A 20,067-nucleotide genomic window follows, 5' to 3' on the forward strand; every position below is an offset into this window, starting at 1 on the left:
GTTGGTTGACATCTGGCTGAATATGAGCCAGCTTTTGTGCCTAAGGTAGCCAGGAAGGTCAAATAGCATCCTGGCTTGTATCAGAAACAGCATGACCAGCACTTCTAAGGAAAGGATTGTCCCCCCGTACTCAGCACTGGTGAGGCTGTGTCTTGAATACTGTGTTCAGTTTTGAGCCCTTCACTGCAAGAGAGACATTGAGGGACTGGAGCGGGTCCAGAAAAGGGCAACGAAATGATGAAGGTTCTGGAGAACAAATCTGATGAGGAACAGCTGAGGGAACTTGGGGTGTTCAGTCTGGAGAGTAGGCAGCTCAGAGGACATCTTACAGTTCTCTGCAACTACTTGAAAGGAGGTTGGGGTGATGTGGGTGTTAGTCTCTTCTCCCAAGTAAACAAGTGACAGAACAAGAGGAAATGACCTCAAGTTGCTCCAGGGAGGTTTAGATGGGATATCAGGAAAAATTTCTTCACCAGACGAGTTGTCAGGCACTGGAACAGGCTGCCCAGGGAAGTGGTTGGGTCAACATCCCTGGAGGTATTTAAAAGATACATAGGCACTTGGGGACATGGTTTAGTGGTGGACTTGGCAGTGTTAACTGTTGCCCTCAATCTTAAAGATCTTTTCCAACAAATGATTCTGTGGTTCTCTTCTATTGCTGGTCCCGTGTTTTGTATCTGCCATAGAAGGGATGCCCAACCAAAACCATGTAATTGAAGTGTCTTTGAATGTTCTTTCTCCTGTGTGCTAAGTGTTTAAAAGGGAGCTGCAGAAGTTTTAAATAGTTTATAGGAGCAGTAAGAATGGTGACATTTTATCTCAAATTTTTATAGGATTTCTTGAGGACAGTGGGGAGGCTGAGAATTCTGGCCCAACAGTGGCCAGTGGGAAGAGGCAGAGAATTTGGAACGTGTGCATTAATGCTTCCCATGAATACGCCCAGCATCCAGTGATTCATGATTCAGATGCTTGCTGAGTGAAAAGTAGTATTTATTTTTACTGACATTGAAGGGTTTTTCATTTTTAATAGAAACAATCTCACAGTAATGTTGGTATCTTACGAATTTACTGCAAAAACGACATTTGGGAAAAGTTGTATGTAGTTAAGCAAGCCACCTTTTCAGGTGGAAGAAGCTACTAGCTGCTCACAAAATGTAGAAAGTCAGATGTCATTTGAAGGAATTCTGCCAAGCATGGTGTAACAAGGTAAGCTTTGGCACTTTAAGAAGAAAGCTTCATATCAATTTAAGAAGCTAAATGAGTTAAATGGTTAACCATTTTTCTCATTAATTCGTCTAGCTTAACTTTCTAATACAGAGATAGCAAAGTACCTCAGCGTTTTTGATCAGAGTACCTTGTTTCCTGAGGAACTATATAAAAAGAGACGCTAAAAGTAACCGAAAGTAGGCATTTCATATCCCCACCTCCTTTAGATATTTGTCTGCTTATTTCTTTTCTGTCTTTGCATATAGATGCGGTGTCTGTAAGCCATTTTCTAGTGATAGGTTACTGGACAACACTACTTGTCTAGTCTTGCTTCATCTTCTGCCCAAAGAGTGGGTGTTGTGGTAGACAAGTTTTTGCAGAATTAAGTTTCCTGTAGAGACAGGACACCACATAATGCTGGTTTCCAAAGAGTATCCTGAAATTGTTCCATCTAAACTGTTTGTGGATGAATTGTCTTCCATTTGACTGTACAAAACTAGTTACTGTTGGAAACAAAAAAGCAAACAGAAGCATTGACCTATCCAACTTGATGCGGATTTCAAGTACCAAGGATTGACTCACTTACTGGGTAATTAGTCTTGTCAGTCAAACCTTTCCATGGACTACTTGTAAAAGTATTGATGGCCCTTAGTTTTTCTTTGCTTTGCAGGCTAAACCATTATAATTGAATCATAAATGCTCTGTTTTAATTTGTTTTTAATATTTTGAGGCACACATGGTGGTTCAAATAGTATATCAAATTGTGTTTGTGCCATTACTGTTGAAACACAATTGGATTTACTTAGATAATATTTTTTCCAGAAAACACCACTGTGATGTCGTGCATACTACTGGTCCATTGTAGCCACGAAGACCAATGGATGGACAAAAAGTATGTCTGTAAAGAGAAGTTAGCACCTTCCTGTTGGAAACTGTAGCAAACTAGAAATTGCTGTTCTACTTTCATAGGTTACATATCAAACTCCCAGCAATTTTTGCCACAAATTCACGCAGGTTTAACCAGCTAGAATTACTAAGGTAATCTTTGTCTGTTTGGTTTGGGGGCTTCTGTGTGTGTGTTTGTGGTTTTGTGGACGGGGGGCTGTTTTGGGGTTTTGTTTTTGGCTGTGGGTTTGGGTGTTGTTTGTTTTGTTTTTTTTTTTAATTTTGTTTGTTTGATCTTGTGGTGGGTTGGTTTTGGGTTGGTTTGATTGGTTGCTTGCTTTTTTTCCATTTCCAAGTGTCCTATCCGTACACTGATTTCCTGCTCCCCCACCTACCCATGGATACAAGCTGTTGATGACTACAGGCCTAATAACGTATTTTGAGTTGGGATAGATCTGAATTAATAAGATGTAGAACCTGAAAAACATAGTGACTACTTGGCTTTTTAATGAAGTTATAGATAAGCTTTACTTCCACCTAGAAATGGAGGTAGGCACTGCTTGTTTATTTGAAAATAGGAATTCAATTTCATAGAATCACAGAATGACTTGGGTTGGAAATGATCTTAAAGCTCATCCAGTTCCAACCACCTGCCATGGGCAGGGACACCTTCCACTAGACCAGGTTGCTCAAAGCCCCATCCAATCTGGCCTTGAACACTGCCAGGGATGAGGCAGCAATTTCATGGATTGCATTTCTGTAGACTATAACTTTGAAACGTTTCATTAATGAAAGTATACTTAGTCACCCAACCCTTCTTGTTGAACTTGGTGGAGGGAGGGATCAGGGGGAGGTTTGACCCCTTCCCAAAAGCTGACCAGCTTGACCTTGTCTTTTATGTCTTTTGTAGTCTCCAGCAACACCTGGTGGACAAAATGATTAACTGTACACTACATTTTTGTCTTTAGAGTATTTGTGTGCTAGTATAATGCTAGACCCTGATTGTTAGAAACCATGATCTTGTTCTGCAGTAGTGACTGAGCATTCTTTCCAGGGGTAGCTCAGGTAAGTGTTAACTTTGTTTTTTCATCCACACCCATCCCCCTCAGTTTGGTAGGCTTGGAAAAGACATCCTCATGGTTTTACTATATACGTGTTGGTATATAACGTGTGAACAATTAATGAATCTGTGTATGTGTGCTAGCTATTAATATCACTGATACAGCTGTGCTTGAGGACTCTGGACTAAAGAGATGGTCAGCAAGAGTCAAAAGCAGGGCTGTTCCCTGACTGAACTTTACCTTCTTTCAGTGAACCATGGAGAACACCTGAGAGAGAGAGCTGCAGGCTCCCCTGGTTGCAGGCTGCTGAGCTGACGCATAGGTTCTGCAGAGAAAGCAGGAAGAAGCAGTGGTGGGCAGGATAGCACACAGGAAATTAAAAGTCCTGCTTCTATTTAAACAGTTGGAATTGGAAGAAGATACTATCTTCCCAAAGTATAATGGGACTGGGGTAGAGGAAAGGGAGGTGCCCTGAGGAGAGAATATTGCCGTGCCTATTTAAACAGGAAGCAATTTATTACTGTTTAACACATGCTCAGAGATCTGAGATTGTGCACGCTTAAAAATCATCTGAGATTCTGGAAAGCCTTGAAAAATCTGAAGGTTTGGTTTCGAAGATCTTCCTTTTGCCAGTCATTTGACTCCTTTCTAATATTCACCATCCACACTTAGCATGACATCTGAATAATCATGCTGGCTTAAACTGATTTCTGTTTGACTCAAGATGAAAGCAGAATAACTGGCCTAATTCTATTCAGTGGTCTATGTATCCCTAGGGTTACTGCCAGGTAAGTGGGCTAACAGGTATAAGAACTGCTGCTGTTACTGACTGACTGTTTATGCTCAAGAAAAGATCCTGTGTGTTTAGTATGCATCCTAATGATCTTGTCCATCTATTGATGTATAGACAACAGAATACACACCTAATTAAAGTATTTTAGGCAAGGTTTTCTGCAGGATAGGGATGCGGGGGACAGAAGAAATGCATCCTACTCCCAACCTTTAGCATGAGCAACCTTGGGTGATCTTCCTATATCTGCTGCTGCTTCCTCTTGCCTCTTTTCATTCTTGGCTACTTGAGTGTTAAGATGTTTAGGGTAGAATCTCCCCATATATTTGTTCTGCACCATAGCAAATGGGATTTTAATTTCCTTTTGGTAACTAAGTCAATACTGTTTGTCAGTTTTCTACACAAACCCTGCTTAACAGCTTTTTCCATTGACCATTTCTTTCTCCAGTTTCCATCCCCAGATAGTTACTGCAGTAGACACCTGGGATTTAATTTCCTCTTTCTTTCTGCAAGTAAGATATCTGTGGCATTCTGTTCTATGATTAGTTCTGTAACTTGGTGAGAAATACTTTATCAGCTGCAAGTGAAGAGTAAGATGTGTGTTATCAGGGAGGACCAGAAAGGTAAGTTAATGCTCTGTAGTCTACCTCTTCATTGTTTTATTTCATCAAGTTTGAATAGAAATGTATGTGTTGTGCATGAGTGTATAAATAGCAAAAAAGTCTAGTAAAGCAGGAGTGCTTTGCTGAAATTGCTTTGAAGATTCTCTAGAAGTCTTAGAAGTGGATAGAAAATCAACTTTTTTTTTTTTGTATGAGGGACTGAGCTGCCATTCTGATTCTGCATCTAAGGCTACTTCCTGTTTCACCTAAAATAATTTTCATGCTCAATTTCTACGTAGTTCTAGTGAGACTGAGGCATGTGTGTAAGGACGGAAATAAAACTTGTTAAAGCATTTAAAAATAATAAAAACCAAAGTCCTCAAATGGTTTGAGGACTGGGCTACGGTATAATGTCAAATGCGCTTACTGTCCTTCAGTGCTTCTTTGATATGTACGATTGGACTGCTCTGTTCACAGACTATAATGCTGATAACTTGGCTTAATGATCTTCAATTTCTGTTTGCTTCAATTAAATTTTCCTTTGGAGAATGAAAATGACTGGTCATTCTACAGTTCAGGAAGTTTTTCTCTGGGCTAACAGTAAGCAGAAAACAGTGAGTTGCTGATGTGTCTGAATTCTTTCCTTGATGGCAGTTTAACTGACTCAGTGGCATAACACAAAATTAATAACAGTTCAAATGCGTAATCTTTCCTCTGGTTCAAACCTCCCTGAGAAATACTTATTATTTGGCTAACAAGGAGTAATTAAGCTTCTGCAGGGAGGAGGAGAAGTGACTGACGTCTTAAGGCTGATCCTCAGCAGGGTCTAAAGCTTCTTCCTGAAACTGTGAGTCACTCTCTGGGGCTGTGAGCCAGTCTTCCCTCCCTGATGTCCTTGCCACCCTTCAGTCGTGGTTTTGACTGTGGTAAGCAAACAAGATTAGAATAAGCACAGATTTAAATAAAGTTGCTGAGATCTTGGACAACTTTCAAGAAAAGCAGAAGTATGTTAAGTTGCATCAGAACTTACTTTTGTACCATGCAAACCATTTGGAGTTTATTTAGTGATATCAAAGACTTAATGGTTAATGTTAATGTTCTATGGATTATATATCAATCTTATCTTCAAAGCTTTAGAATGTAAAGTCTTTCATAAGCAAAGATCTAGACTAGCATATTAAAACAGAAGAGCTGCTTAAAATAACTCACGCTTTGGGTGTGGATGCAGTTAGTCCTGTAACTTTGTTAAAGCTATTTTGGGTAAGTAAGAAAAACAAAGGTTTTGTTCAACAGCAAGTTTTTCTGCCTACGAACTTGAGTTTAACTGGTTTTGCTCTGTTAGCTCAATCCTATACATTGTACTAGTTTTATGCGTAACTTGTAAGTATCCTTTTGACTACCCTACTAAAAGCTGGAGTGGCTGAGGCTTATATAAACTACTCATGTTAATGAAACATTTCAAGCATTGACTGTTAACTTATTAACCTGAATGGAACTCTTTATATTCTTAGTGGAAAAGAAGTCCTGTTCTGGTAAAGGATTTCAGCATGTCATTTAAATCTGGAATAACAGATGTGAGCAAAAAGAATGAAGGTAAAATGAAGAGAAGCACATAGGGTTGTTTTTACAATTATTTTGTGGGACATTTTGGTTTAGTTTCATTTTTCCACTCTATCATTTTTATAAAAATGAGCTGCCAAAAAAATCACTGAAGTCTGTTCAAAACAGAAATTGTCCCTGTCATGAGGAGATTCATGTGTGAACTCTATGAATTGCTTTTTCCTCAGCAACATTCCCCAGAACCTAACTGTATTTTAATGTAATTTAATAGGGAAGTTCTTTATTTACTGGTGACCTTGTGGTTGCTTGGCTACCAAATAAAACAGGTTTGCTAGGTTATCTGCATATACAAAAGTCATCTCTTTCCTCCTTAAGTGGAATAGCTGTGGTCAAATTGGAGAAATGCCTTAGCTCCAAGTGGTAAGATACCTATTTCACAATAACAGATTTTTCTGGTAGTACTAACAGCTATAATGTTAGCAAATCGGGTTCAGTAAGAAATTTAATCAAATTAACTTTTTGTTAATTATATAGCTCTCAGCACCCATCCTGAGGAAAGAGTATAAATAATTGTGGATTCCAAAGTCCTGAATAAACTCTGGAGGAAAAAGGTTAAGAAAAATGAGGGGGAAAGGCTGCAAGGATATGCCCAATGAATAAGGCACTGTGCTACTGAGACTATGATGTCTCTGCATTGCCAGAACATCTTTGTTGCTTGCTGTAAGCTAAAGACACTAAAGGACAAAAATTACTGGAAATTTGTGGATGATTCTAGTCTCCAATTTCCCACATACAGAAAACTCATTTTATGTATTACCACATATGAGAAGTGAAAGTACTTCCTACAGTGGACTTGGCTATGTGCTTATCTGTAGCGGTCCTGTCCAGATGACCATTGTACACTGAGGATTAGTGATCCATCTAAATCAGGCTGTGCCTACACAACCTTGTGCTATACTGCGCTGGCAGTCCAGCCTCGCCTCCTGGTCCACCTGGGACTGTGTATGCCTCATGGCTATGGGGTAAATTGATGTGGTTGATTGTACCAGAGGAGCCTGCAGGCAGCTCCTGCTCTGTACCTGTGATTACACCCGCTGTGTGGTCTGCCCATTATCTGAAAATGCAGCAAGAGGTTGACATGTGAACATCCTTTCTGTTTGGTACTAGAAACAACGTATAGAGTTGTTTTCTTGTAAGAAAACCCTGTATTAGTTTAAATGACCAAAATGGTGGAACTTTACCTTGGGCAGGGCCTGTGTGACATGCTGCACCTTGATCAGAGATGTCGGTGATGCTGCTGAGGCTTCCCAGCACCGGAAGAAATGTAAGATTATCTCTACTGTCTTCTCTATTTTAGTCTTAGCTCAAATAAATGGTATTTTATGTGATACTTGAGAGTCTGAGTGTATTTCTTACTGGGATTGTAACGAACCAGCACCACCTTGTGCAAAACAATCATCTTGTGTACCTGCCAGAAGTATGCCACTTGCAGTGTTCTGTTTTTGTTCTGATGATGCGGTTAAATGAAGGCTAAAACTGGACAAAAGTGAGTATCTTTGTTTTTTTGTTTGTTATGTATCTTGAATGCAGGATCTTAATGGTTTGGCTTAAAATCCAGGAGAATGAAACCTTACCTTGACCTGTGTACTGTGAATGATCTTGGATGCAGTATTCAAAGCACTATAAACTTCACCGTTATCTTCCTGCCTCTTCTGGCCTAGAAGCAACTCTAACCCTATTGTTAGCAGAGAAACACCACTGAGGGTTCTGCTAGAAAGCACAGGGACTGTGGGGACATCTGAAGTCCTCACCCAGTCACTGCTCTCAGTGTTGCTTAGTCTGAACCTGAAACAGGTGAGATTTAACCCCCCACCACAAAAACACCTTCCAAAGCTCAACAGCAAAGCTTATCCTGCTTGATGACACTTTGTGCCACTCTTGGTTTATAAGTAGTGGTGAACTCTGGGGTTTTTTGGCCCTCCCCCCACTATTTTCGATTGACCTCCATTCGCTCCAGCTGTACGCAAGTCTTCCTTGCCAGCTGCTCTCTGAAACAGTTTCTGAGGGCAGTCACTTGTCGCGGTGTGAGCGTACGGTACTGTGCACATGGGGCGGTGTCTCCCGTGCGAACAGCCGCGGGCCGCAGTCACCCACTGCCTCTCGGGAGGCGCGGAGCCGGCCCTGCTGTGGCAGGTACTTCAGCGGGAGCCTCTCCGGCCTCCCTCGCCGAGATCCCGCTCTCCTGGGCGCCGCAGGCGGCCCTCGGCCCCGGCCTCCGAGGCGGGACGCGCGCAGTCCCGGGGCGGTGCCTGCTGGGTCGGGCGGGGCTGGGCACCCGGCCCCGGGGCGGGCGCGGCGGCGGCGGGGCTGTCCGAGGCGAAGGCAGAGCGGGAGCGGCGGAGGGAGCGAGGCGGCGGTAGCGGTAGTTGCCGCGGGCCGGCCATGGTGGGCCTCAAGGAGGAGCTGCTGAAGTCCATCTGGCACGCCTTCACCGCCCTCGACCTCGATCGCAGCGGGAAGGTCTCCAAGTCCCAGCTCAAGGCAAGTGGGACAGTGAGGGGAGAGGGGTGGTGAGCCCAGGGGACACGGTATAGGGCCGGGGCCTGGTGTGGGTGTGAGGGGCTGCTGCCATGGGCGTGAGAAGCCATGACATGGGCCTGTGCTGTCACCACCAGCTGCCTCCACAGTGGGCATGCGGGTGGTGGGCCAGGGGCCTGCCTGAGGTGGTCATACTTGGAGCTGGGCAATGGGGGACAGCCCCCAATTTCAAAACCCATTTGGGTGCCCTAGGTGATACTTGCTCCATTGCGGCTGTCGTTCATCACATGGTGTTGCCGGCTTCTGTGGCTCCTGAATGCCTCCATCCCAGAGGAAGTTTGCATGGGCCCTTCCTCATGCCTGAGCAGGCTTATTTTCATTCTGCCCAGGCAAGTGCTTCATCTTCCCAAGTTGTCAGTGCATGCACAAACCCTTGTTGTGCTTCCGGTCTGCTTTCAACCGCATGTCCTTGGTACCCTTTCTGGCCAAAATCTTTTGACGGGTAGCCACAAGGTCCCATCTATAGGGGTTGGCTGCGTCCAAGTGAAATTCATAGCTTGCCAAGGGAGAGTGCAGTTTCACAGTGCTCTCTTATTTGGATATAAACAGGAGAATTAGTCAAGAGGCTCCAACTGTGCCATTCTTTCTTCAGCTTATATGCTGAAGTAATGTTTGTGCTCTTAAAAGAGCTCTCAGGCAGCTCGCTGAATCTGATCCCATCTTGGCCTTGCTTTATGGGACCATCTTGGCCTGGAAGTAATAGCAGAAATCTGGCGAAATAAATATTTTGAATAAGAACACGACACCTGTTGACATACAAGACTGGGTCCTTGTACTGAGCGCTGGAATTGTGTCAGCCGCAGCAGTTAGCTAAAGTTTGCACCCTTAGTGGGATGAACTCCACGAGCAAGAGTGGCTTTGCTGCAGGCGGTATTTACATGTGTGGTCGGTAGCTAATGGACTTTGTTTTCAGCATTACTATGTAATAAGTGTCCACAGCATGCTGCAAGCAGCCTCTTCCTCTTCTCCTTTTCTTTGCTCCGGGTGATCAGGCCATGAGATACAGCCTAACTCGTCCAGAAGTGACTGTGGGGCAGGAGTCAGGCAAGAGGCTGGACCTGACTGTGAGCTCAAGCTGAAAATGTGTGCAGGTCCTGTCTTCTACAGGTAGCACAATGAAAGCAAGTACTTACATTGCAGTGTTGCAGGACTAGCTGAAATAGGTTGCAGAGTGGTGTTTTTATTGTCCTGCTTTTTAAAGGAATCCTGTTTTCCTGTCACACTACCACACCTTGTGCGCTCAGTATGTTCAACTGGGAGGTGTGTTGGCAATGTGTGTTGGCAGCATGTGTTGTCATGCTGGTCGGGGAGAAGCTGTTGTGGTCATACACGTGCTAAGGTGAATTAAATGGCTAAAGAAGCAGCCAGGATGCTGTGGTGGAGCATTTGCAAGCACAGTTGCTCTTGTGGAGGTATCATCAGTTCTTTAAGATCATTGACTGACCTTAGGTGGATTATAGCAGCAGTTTTATTTCCAAACTGAACTGCAGTTACCTGTCTTCTCATGCTCTGTTGTCTTACTAGAGCAGCATGGCTCCAATGCTGTGTGTTTAAAAAAGGGTAAAAAAAACGGTTAAAAAAAAAAAAGAAAAAAGGAAGGGAAATTAAGTTTGTCCCCTCATTACCTGTCAAACATCTTCCTAAACAGTTTTGATGTTTCATTCTGTCTGTCCATGAGAGAGAAGGGATGAAGAAAAAGTGGGTCTCTTTGGGTCTGTGCAGTTCTGTCTATGATATGACTCCCAAGGGAAGTGTCAAGTGGGGGATCTGGAATGCAGAAACAAGCCTGAATTGCGTCTGCTGCCTTGTCCTATCGCCATCAAGAGTTAAGTTTCAGGAAATACAGAGGGGTAGAGAGTACTCTTCCATAGGTTTTTTTGTGGCAAACGATGAGTGTGATGTCAAAATGATAGTCCTGCTGGGGAGAAAAGGCATGTGTTACGGCATTAGCCCCACATGGGTGCAGCAAAAAGGGTAAACAGGGCATCAAAACAGAACTTCCTGTCTGATTGGTGCAGGCCTATGTTGTATTGAGAAAGTGTTTCTCTATAAAGTATTTCTCATCCACATTACCATGAGGAAGATATAGCACCCTTGTAAAAAGGAGAGATGGAGCTTGGAGAGAAACAGGTTAGTAGAGATCTGTGGCATTAGAAAAATATGTTGATTAATTAGTGAAATTCCTGTTATTAAAAAGATGGTAAAAAACTTTGTTTTCTGATAATGGCATGCAGTGTTGTAACCTGCTGAACTCTTCCTTTCTCAATGAGGAAACATAATGGAGCTTTGACTTGTATAATCCAGTATAACATATTGCCATCATGTTGAACAGAAGGTCCTAAGTGTAACATGTTGGTTGTTAAAGAAAGTGATTTCTAGTTTCTCTACCTAGAAGTGATCTTTGAGCCTTCCATAAAAATACATCATCTTCGTTAACTACTACGAGCTGAGACCCTACAGTGAAAGGTTTGCATCACACATTTGTTTTTAATGTATCTAGAGCAAAGGGGTGGTGTGTCAGTTGGGTCTATTTTATAGTCTGGAGGAACAGCACACCCTTGGAGGAAAAACTAAGACTTGCTTAGAATAGTAAGGATTTCCTCAATTGTCTTTTATCTATTTGTATTTTTTTTTGTATATGGTCTAAGCTGTTGAGAGGAGACAGTTAAAATCAGTCCTCTGTGCAATTTCGAATATTATCTTCTTCCAGTATGCTCTGATTTTATTTTCCTTTAATGAGTGATCTTCAGAAGTTCTACTGTTATGCTGGCTGCAGAGCGTACCCTTTTTTTCTGTATTAGCAGAAACATTTGCATAATCTATTCTTAAATACACCTTTAAATATGGACACAATAATTTTGTCAGTGTGTTTCAGTACTTTCAAGCACTGATACAGGAAGGATAAATTGTAAGTTCTGTGTATGCAGTGATAGCTGCTGATGTGGTTCGAGCACAAGCTACATGCAAATACTTGTTTTCCTGTATTTAAATCCAATTTAATCTTTCTTGCAATCTGCAATTTTAAAGTTGTCTTATTTTAAAAATTCCTGTAGTGTGCCAACATTAAATCTGCTTTTCATGTGGGTCTTGAAACACTGTGGTTTTAAATGTAATCATGTTTAACAGCCAGCAAAACCCCTTGTAGTAGGTGCATATGATTGGATCTTGGAAAGAATACATACCAATTAGTTTTTACACTCTCTCTTCCTTACATTGCTTTATGACTTGTCTCTGCTTAGGCAGTGGGGTTATTTGACTGTTCTTGTTTTTGTTTTGTGTGCTGCAGTGGGCTGGATTTTCAAAATCTTGGATTCCTGACGTGGTATCTACAGAATGGGGATGGGTGAGCACCTCGTGAAAACACAGTCTCATTTGGGCCCGTAATATGAGGGCCAAAGTTACTAGTTAGGCTTAGAAAATTTGTACCAGTCTGGAATTACATCTGGGTTGTTACAGGATTATTACACCTCTTATCTGTGCTTTGTCTTTTTACTAAATGGAAAGTCAGTGGCCAGTGGGAAGAGGAAGAATGGTGTAATCAGGGGCAAGAGGGATGGTCCGAATGGAGAGGAAGACCTTGAACAATGTAGCAAGGCACTGGAAGGGTTGAGAGCCTGTCATAAGTAGGCAGGACCCTAGCCGGACAATTGACTTTGTACAATGTCGAAGGATGGTAGGAAATTAGTCATTATGACTCACATGAGGGAGTTGTACTCTGACATTATTAACAGGGCTCAGAAGTGTTTGTATTAGGGTAGCCATGAGGGATTGTGTCTATAAGGTGTGAGGGGAGGGGTGCCCCTCTTCCAAAAGAGAGAGGCAGATCTAACGGGAATGATGGGTCCATGATGCTGTGTTTGAGAGGAGCAGCTGCTGGTGGATCAGCAGCCTGTTTAGCCTTTGTCCTTGAGATTTTGTCAATTGGTTTCAAGGAAGATGTAGAATAAAGACACAGTAGATGGAGCATGTTTACCAGGAGCTCTTCTTAAGGACTGGGAACTGCAGGGCAGAAAGGCAATTCCCTTGGTAAATGGACAGATGTAGGTTGGCACCGGTGTGTGATTGGGGGCCAGAGGGATTGTGCTGATAATGAAGGCAAGTGGTTGTCAAAAATGGTGACAAAGGGTCTGTGAGAGCCCAAAGGAGAAGGGAGCAAATGAAGGAACAGGACTGTGATGTGAGCAAAGGCATTAGTATCAGGAACTGGAGCTCGTGGATGCCAGGCTTGAATACACTCATCCAACGGGCAGAGAGATTGATGCACTTAACCCTGTTGTTAAATAAGGAGACTCTAATGTTGAATGATAAGACTCCAGATTGCTACCTGAGTGGATAAGGAAGCTGTACCTTGGAGATGCTGTGATGCAAGAAACTGTATACTTAAGATGCACCTTGGTTGAAAAGACCTTGTGCCAGTGACAAGTGACATACATGATGCTAGTTTCACACTGGTCAAAAAAGGAAAAGGGAAAGTACTTGGGTAGCCTTATTTTGGCTGGATAGCTGCTGACATGGATGTCAGGGAGAGATGAGCCAAGAATGTCTTGGAATGAATTCACACAAAGCCACTTAATGGAGCTGTTGGGATATGTGATGCCAACATTTTAAAACCTGAAAAAGAGATGGGGGAGGGGGGAGACCTCCCTGAAAGATGGAAAAAAAAAAAAGTGCTGAAGAAACTGACAATAGCTGCTGTAGGATTAATCTGCCCTGTTAATGCTCCTGCCTGTCATCTGGGCCAGATTTTTGTTGCTGAGCAGTAAGTAGTCTAGCAGGTCTTCCTTTTCCCTTTAGAAACACAGATCACTTTTAATGAACAAGGTTAAATGGAAATAATCAGATGGTAACAATTCAATACGTGCTTAAAGTTTTGGAAGATCAGTTTTGGAAAGTGGTAGCTCAGGGGGGAGCCACTGTGGCAGAGTATAGGTGCGCTGAAGATCTGCACTCCAGTTAAAGCAACAGGGGACTGGCCATAAATAAAGCAAATCCATAGTCTGTTCTGTAATGCTTGTTTCCTCTGATTATTTAGATTGGGTGCAGAACACCTTCAGTATTCCATGGGCACCACTAGGCATCTTTCTTACAGAGTTTCTTGTTGAAAATGAAAGAATTGTGCCCGGAGAGCACTGGTTTTGTGAACCCTCTGCAGACTGCTTGTACTGTCTCATGGACTGCAGTCTGGGGACTGCTGCTGTACCCATTTGTTGTAGCACAGAGATGAGTCTCTGAGCTAAGGTAGGAGCTGACTCTGGCATGAAGGTAAATTGTTAAACGTGGCATCCTGAGCATAATAAGTGCTGACAGAAAAAGCTGCCTAGCAACCCTGTGGGCACAAGGGGAATAATCCTTACTGCTGCAAAACTTTCTCATGGTCTACAGAGCTTCTGCAAGGCAAGGCAATTTTTCATACCCCAGTTAACCTAGTATTAAATTTTTTTTTTTTTTTCCAAATTGATCATTAAACTACAGTATACTGTGGTCCAGATAATGTGCTTTGAGAGAACAAAACCAAATGAGACCTCTGCAGAATTTGTCAGGCTCAGCTGGCAACTGAAGAATTCAGCTGGCACTTGGCCCTTTTAGAGAATGGCAGGCTTTGGCAGGCACCGAGGAATTTCCTGAATTATGAAAAGAGAGCACTGGGCACAGGAGAGATCTCAGATAAGGCAGATCTTAGAAAACGACTGAAAGTGGAATTCGTTCCTGGTAAATTGGGTGCTTGATGTGGAAAGCACCTAGGTTTCTGGCAGCCCAACATAGCAAGAAGGCTGAAGAAGGGAGAAGAGAAATATGTAGGAAGGAAACAATCAGAAAGTGTTTTATTGGGGCTTTTAAGTTATTTGAGTAATAAGCATAAATCAGTTATGCTTTTGGAATATTTTTATTAGCTGAATTTTTTTTTTTTAGTTACAGTTTTAGCAACTACAGTCTGGTTGGAAAACTGAGTTCATCCGTCTCTCTCAGAAATTCAAGAATCCCTCAGTCTCCTATAAATAACAACAGAAGCCTTAAATAGAAGGGGAAACACGCATGATAGTATGTTTTCCTCACTCCACATGTAAATCACATGGTCTCAAATACTTGATTTAATGCAGTGGTTAAAGATAAAGATAGATTGAAAGAAAATACACTGTTGATGGGAGGGTAGCATGGAATGTGGTAATTTCTGAATACTGTTTTGCTGCTTTGGGAAATACAGCTTTTGTTGTAGTATGACTGATGCTATTGTTTTTCTGCATTTTAAACTTCTGCACCTTGTTAGCTCCAGTGGCCTAATGTTAGCATATGGCAATGAACGTTAAGTATTACTCATGGAAATGTGTGCTTTTCTAAAATAAAATGTAACTTTGGAGGTATGTAGAAAGGAATACTCAATTGAACTTGCATCTTGGGCTGTCTGTGTAGGATTTTATGCTAACTAGCACTTAGATTCTACATGCCTCTTTATCATACATCATATGTAAAGTAAATATACATCATGATGGAGGGGGTGGCAGCCCAGACATTTTAAGTGCGTGGCTGAGGTTTGGTTTCCTAGGCTTTGACAACTTCAGACTTTCAGTTCTTGTTTTTCAGCTACCTCATCTCTACCACTTTAGGTCTTCTTGCCTAAAGAATCCACATGTAAATTTTCTGCACATTTTTTTATTGCTGTCTTTATGCATCATTTGGGTCTATTTTTTTTTTTAATTATTATTTTATGCTGCACAGTGAAAAAGTAAAAAACAAAATTCAGTTGCAGTTTGTCCAGTCTAATTGTTGATTTAAAGCAAACAAATACCACAAGCAGTGTGCCTTTTCAAAATCATAGCATCACAGAATCAGCTATGTTGGAGAAGATCTTTAAAATCATCAAGTCCAACCATTACCCCAGCACTGCCAAAGTCCACCACTAAACCATGTCCTGAAGTGCCATGTCTATGTGTATTTAAATACCTTCAGGGGTGGTGACTCCACTGCTTCCCTGGGCAGCCTGTTCCAATGCTTGACAACCCTTTTGGTGAAGAAATTTTTCCTAATATCTAATCTAAACCTCCCCTGGTGCAGCTTGAGGCTGTTACCTCTTGTCCTGTCATTTGTTGGAGGAAACACCAGCCAGCTCCTTGCTTCATCCTCCGAAAATGCAGCCTGTTTTACTTCTGCCTGATTTTGCTTTTACTGTATTCTTGCCTTTGGTTCTTAATTACATTTTTTTTTTCAATGCAGACCATTCCTGGGCATGTGAGGCTAAATCCTTAACCCAGTTTCTGTAGTCAGTACATGATCTTCAGAGGCTTCATTCGTATCATGCAAAGAGGAGACAGCTCCTGAGTGACTCAATGGTCAGCATGTTACAGAGCTGACCTGACGTGAGATAGTGTGAACATGAAAGAGATGGGAAAGTGCTGGTGACACAGGAAATGCTGGTACCCAGGCTCTGCCTTCCTGTTGTTGATACCAAGGCGTTAGTCTGTACATGCAAAACTTGGCCTGAATTGAAGAAGATGTGTTTGCTACCAGTTAGTTTTCAATAATTCAGTGCTTCCTCAAAACTAATCAAGTGTGTAGCCTCTTCTAGAAGGTCATTTCTCAAGAACAGACATGAGTGCTTGTGGGTGTTAAGTTCTTGACATAATTTATGCAAATACCTTTTAAAAATAAAAATTTGAGAAGCACATCAAACCCTTCCCCTTCCTATAACGTACTTTGCCAACTGAAATGGGGTGAATGTTGAGCAGCAGATGAGAGAAACTCATAGTTAATGCTTTGAGTGGTCATTTCTTTGTAAACTAAATGTACATATTGAGTTGTTCTATTTGTTACTCATTTTCACTAGATAGTAAATATAATTTCAAAGGCTAGGTGTTTGTGGTTGTTTTCTGTAGCTCTCTAATTTCACTCTGTAAATACTACTTTGGCATTTCTGCATGCCTCTCCTTGTTTTCAGTGCGTAAGTATATATGGACAACGGGTAGCTTCTGTAGCTGTGTTTGTCCTTCTGTAGGAATGGACCTATCTGTGATTGCATTACTTCTATAAACGCGCAACTGTTTCAAGCCATTGAGTCCTTGGAGTCAACTTTTTTAGTTATGTTTTTGCTTTTTGACTCAAATCTACAATTTGTGCTGACATGAGCATGTGGCTTTGCACATGGTTTTGCGAAAGATAGGCCTGCTCTGGAGCCAGCACAGCATGGTTAATGGCAACAGCATTGTCATGGATTTCTTTTCTGTCCTTAGGTCCTTTCTCACAACTTGTGCACAGTGTTAAATGTTCCCCATGATCCAGTGGCCTTGGAAGAACACTTTAGGGATGATGATGAAGGACCAGTTTCCAATCAGGGTTACATGCCTTATCTAAACAAATTCATCTTGGAAAAGGTAAGTTTTGAATTCTTGTGCTTTGTTTTTTCTTTTATCAGGTTTTGTGTTAGTGTCTTTACAGTAGACTTCCGCTAAGCATGCTGGTGTGAAGGCACTGGTGGTTGAGTGTGGCTGTGTGGTGGCTGGATACTCTGGAGAGCCTGTGCCTTAAAATGGAAGGTTGTACTGTTCTCTCTTTCTTTTTCCTTTCCTTGTTTTCTGTTTCATGTTACATATGATCATTGTCTAAAGGTATGTTCATGCAGAACCATGTTAATCTTGATAAACTACCTCGAATTTATTTGAAGTATGTTGGAGTTATAGATTGCCCCACTTTATACTATGCCTATAGCAGAATATCGTTATAGATTCCTTTGTAAACAGAAAGGACAAAAAATATCTTTAGTTATTCAGGAAGTAATTTAATAAATAAATCCCTTCAAATAATTACAGTGGGTGACACTCCCTGTGTCACCCACTGTCAGCTGTCTGTTGTGCCTTGTTTTGTGGGATGCTCTGGAAATCCAGCAGTTTCCCCTGCCTCTCCATCTTATTCTATGATAGCTAGTCACTGGGATTGACAGTTAAAAAAACCCTTATCTTCAACAACTTCTGTTGAGATAACGGTCTAGTTGGTAAAAACCAGCCTGCATAATAGTGCAAACATACCAGCTTCAGTACCACTGATTTGTTGTAAGCTTGGGGGCCTACCCCAGAAACTCTGAAACTTTGACATTGTGGCTGCAGAGATACATATTTACTTTATTTTATAATGCTAAGAAGTCCTGAACTTTCATGCTGCTGAAAAGTCCAATGCAGCAATTGCAGATTATGGAAACTCCTTAGCACTGTTTGCTGCTTTTTGCTGCTTCTTTGATCTACATTTAATACTGGTGGAGGTAGTGGACCACACTGAGAGAGTTGCAGTCGGTGGCTCGATGTCCTGGTGGAGACAAGTGATGAGTGGTGTTCCTCGGTGGTCGGTGTTGAGACTGATCCTGTTCGACATCTTTGGTGGTGACATGGACAGTGGGATTGAGTGCGCCCTCAGCAAGTTTGCTGAGGACACCAAGCTGTGTGGTTCGGCTGTATCCTGGAGGGAAGGGATGCCATCCAGAGTGACCTTGACACGCTCGTGAGGTGGGGCAGTGCCAGCCTTATGAAGTTCAACAAAGCAAAGTGCAAGGTCCTGCACCTGAGCCAGAGCAGTCCCAAGCACAAATACAGACTGGGCAGAAACTGGGTTGCAAAGAGCCCTGAGAATAAAGACTTGGGGGTGCTGGTTGGCAAGGAGTTCAGTGTGACCTGGCAATGTGTTCTTGCAGCTCAGAAAGCCAATCTATTAAAAGAAGCGTGACCAGCTGGTAAAGGGAGGTGGTTGTCCCACTCTTGTGAGACCCCACCTGGAGAACTGCATCCAGGTTTGGGGCCCTCAACGTAAAAAGGATGTGGACCTGCTGGAGTGAGTCCAGAGGAGGTCCATGAAGATGATCAGAGGGTGGAGCACTTTTCCTGTGAAGACAGGCTGAGAGAGCTGGGCATGTTCAGCCTGGAGAAGAGAAGGCTCTTAGAGCAGCTTCCAGTACTGAAGGCTGGAGAGGGACTTTTTACAAGGGCATGTAGGGATAGGACAAGAGGGAATGGCTTTAAGCTGAAAAAGAGTAGATTTAGGTTAGATACAAGGAAAAAATAAGTCACTCTGAGAGTGGTGAGGCATTGGAACAGGTTGCCCTGAGAAGCTGTGGGTGCCCCATCCCTGGCAGTGTTCAAGGCCTGTTGGACGGGGCTTTGAGCAAGCTGGTCTAGTGGAAGGTGTCTCTGCCTGTGTCAGAGGGGTTGGTCCCTTCCAACTCAAGACATTTTATGATTCTATGAAAATATGATACATATAATGCAGTCTGGTAGCCTGGAAACAGTAGAAGCTTCTTATATTTAGCTAAGACTTACCAGCTGCTCTGGTTCTCTAGTCTGTATTTCTCTCATACTCACTAACAGTGTCCAGTTTTATATGTGGGAGTTGTGGGCTGTTAATACACGTAAAGATATCCTTTTAGCATCTTGGTTGTTTGATACTGAAGAATCTTGCTTTGTCCCTAAGAAGTTTATCTGATTTCCACTTCTTGTTGGCTGTCTGAGCTCCTGTAAGATTCAGTGGAGACCAAGCAGTTCATGTATGAATTTTTGGAAAAGAGGGTTACTTTATTTTGACCAAAGGATTACAAAGTCTGAACCACAGTGGTTTTGTTGATGCTGTTTGTAGGCAGTAGCAACCATTAAGAAAAAAAACAAAAACACAAACCCCCAAAAAACCCACCACAACCGAAAAAGAACCAAAAACCAGAAAATAGAAGGAAGGCTTTTTCAAATATAAACATGCTTCATTGTTAAAGGGTGTTTCTAGGAAGAGTAGTTACAGAAATAAGAAGCAGTTGCATTTGAATTACACCTTAATTTGAAAATGAAAGACCTGGCTGCATAAGCAAGTTGGTGTGAATTCAGACTGTTTAGATACTCTGGAGCACCTTCTTACCCCACCTTAGAAACAAAGGTCAAGCTACCCTGCTTCTCGGGAAAGGAAAGAGCATGTGACTGCCTATAGTTTCTTGTGTTGTTTTAGTTATCCACTGATCTGGCTTCCCATAACTGTCTGATATACCCATACTGTTGGTTCATTTTAAAAGACGAAAATGTTAAGGAACAGGATTATCTGTAACTTCATGTTATTTAATCTTGACTAAAAGCTTGTAAACAGTTTAGATATGTACTGTTTAAAAATGGGTGAAATTTGTTAGCCTGAAGGCTATCCTTTAGGACCAGAAAAATCTTGATTGTGGCATCTTTTAGAGGTGACTTTATATCAGTGCCAAAAGACAAGATACAGTGGAATGAAGTCACTGGTTGTGACTCCTTTGTTTAAAGAAAACAAGCAAAAAAAGCAAACAAGAAACCCCTTTTTTTATCGTTTGCCCAGGGCATAATCTGTTCTTTTGGATGCGGTGACTGCACAACAAATGCTATTA

The 20,067-nt window shown here is 42.1% G+C and overlaps 1 protein-coding gene and 1 long non-coding RNA gene across 3 annotated transcripts in view; both read left to right on the plus strand.

The window, feature by feature from the left end:
• The first annotated feature begins 266 nt into the window (after positions 1 to 266).
• Positions 267 to 7,745, plus strand: LOC134164418 (uncharacterized). Of its 2 annotated transcripts, XR_009965128.1 has the most exons (5): positions 267 to 2,098; positions 2,176 to 2,244; positions 3,101 to 3,156; positions 4,391 to 4,565; positions 6,639 to 7,745. It is a non-coding gene; the product is annotated as an uncharacterized LOC134164418 (long non-coding RNA). The 2 variants fall into 2 exon arrangements; XR_009965129.1 differs by lacking the exon at positions 2,176 to 2,244 and having other exon boundaries at positions 3,060 to 3,156.
• A 720-nt stretch (positions 7,746 to 8,465) lies between these two features.
• SWAP70 (switching B cell complex subunit SWAP70) overlaps positions 8,466 to 20,067 on the plus strand; it is a 50,216-nt gene continuing 38,614 nt past the window's right edge. Inside the window, exons 1-2 of the mRNA XM_062620128.1 lie at positions 8,466 to 8,645; positions 16,925 to 17,065. Coding sequence (XP_062476112.1) covers positions 8,547 to 8,645; positions 16,925 to 17,065 — 240 coding nt within the window. The 5' untranslated portion in view covers positions 8,466 to 8,546. The remainder of the gene's footprint in view (positions 8,646 to 16,924; positions 17,066 to 20,067) is intronic.

This window comes from Pezoporus occidentalis, unplaced genomic scaffold, assembly GCF_034315485.1.
Source record: "Pezoporus occidentalis ecotype Australia unplaced genomic scaffold, CSIRO_AGI_Poc_V1 ctg22, whole genome shotgun sequence".
Lineage (NCBI taxonomy): Eukaryota > Metazoa > Chordata > Aves > Psittaciformes > Psittacidae > Pezoporus > Pezoporus occidentalis.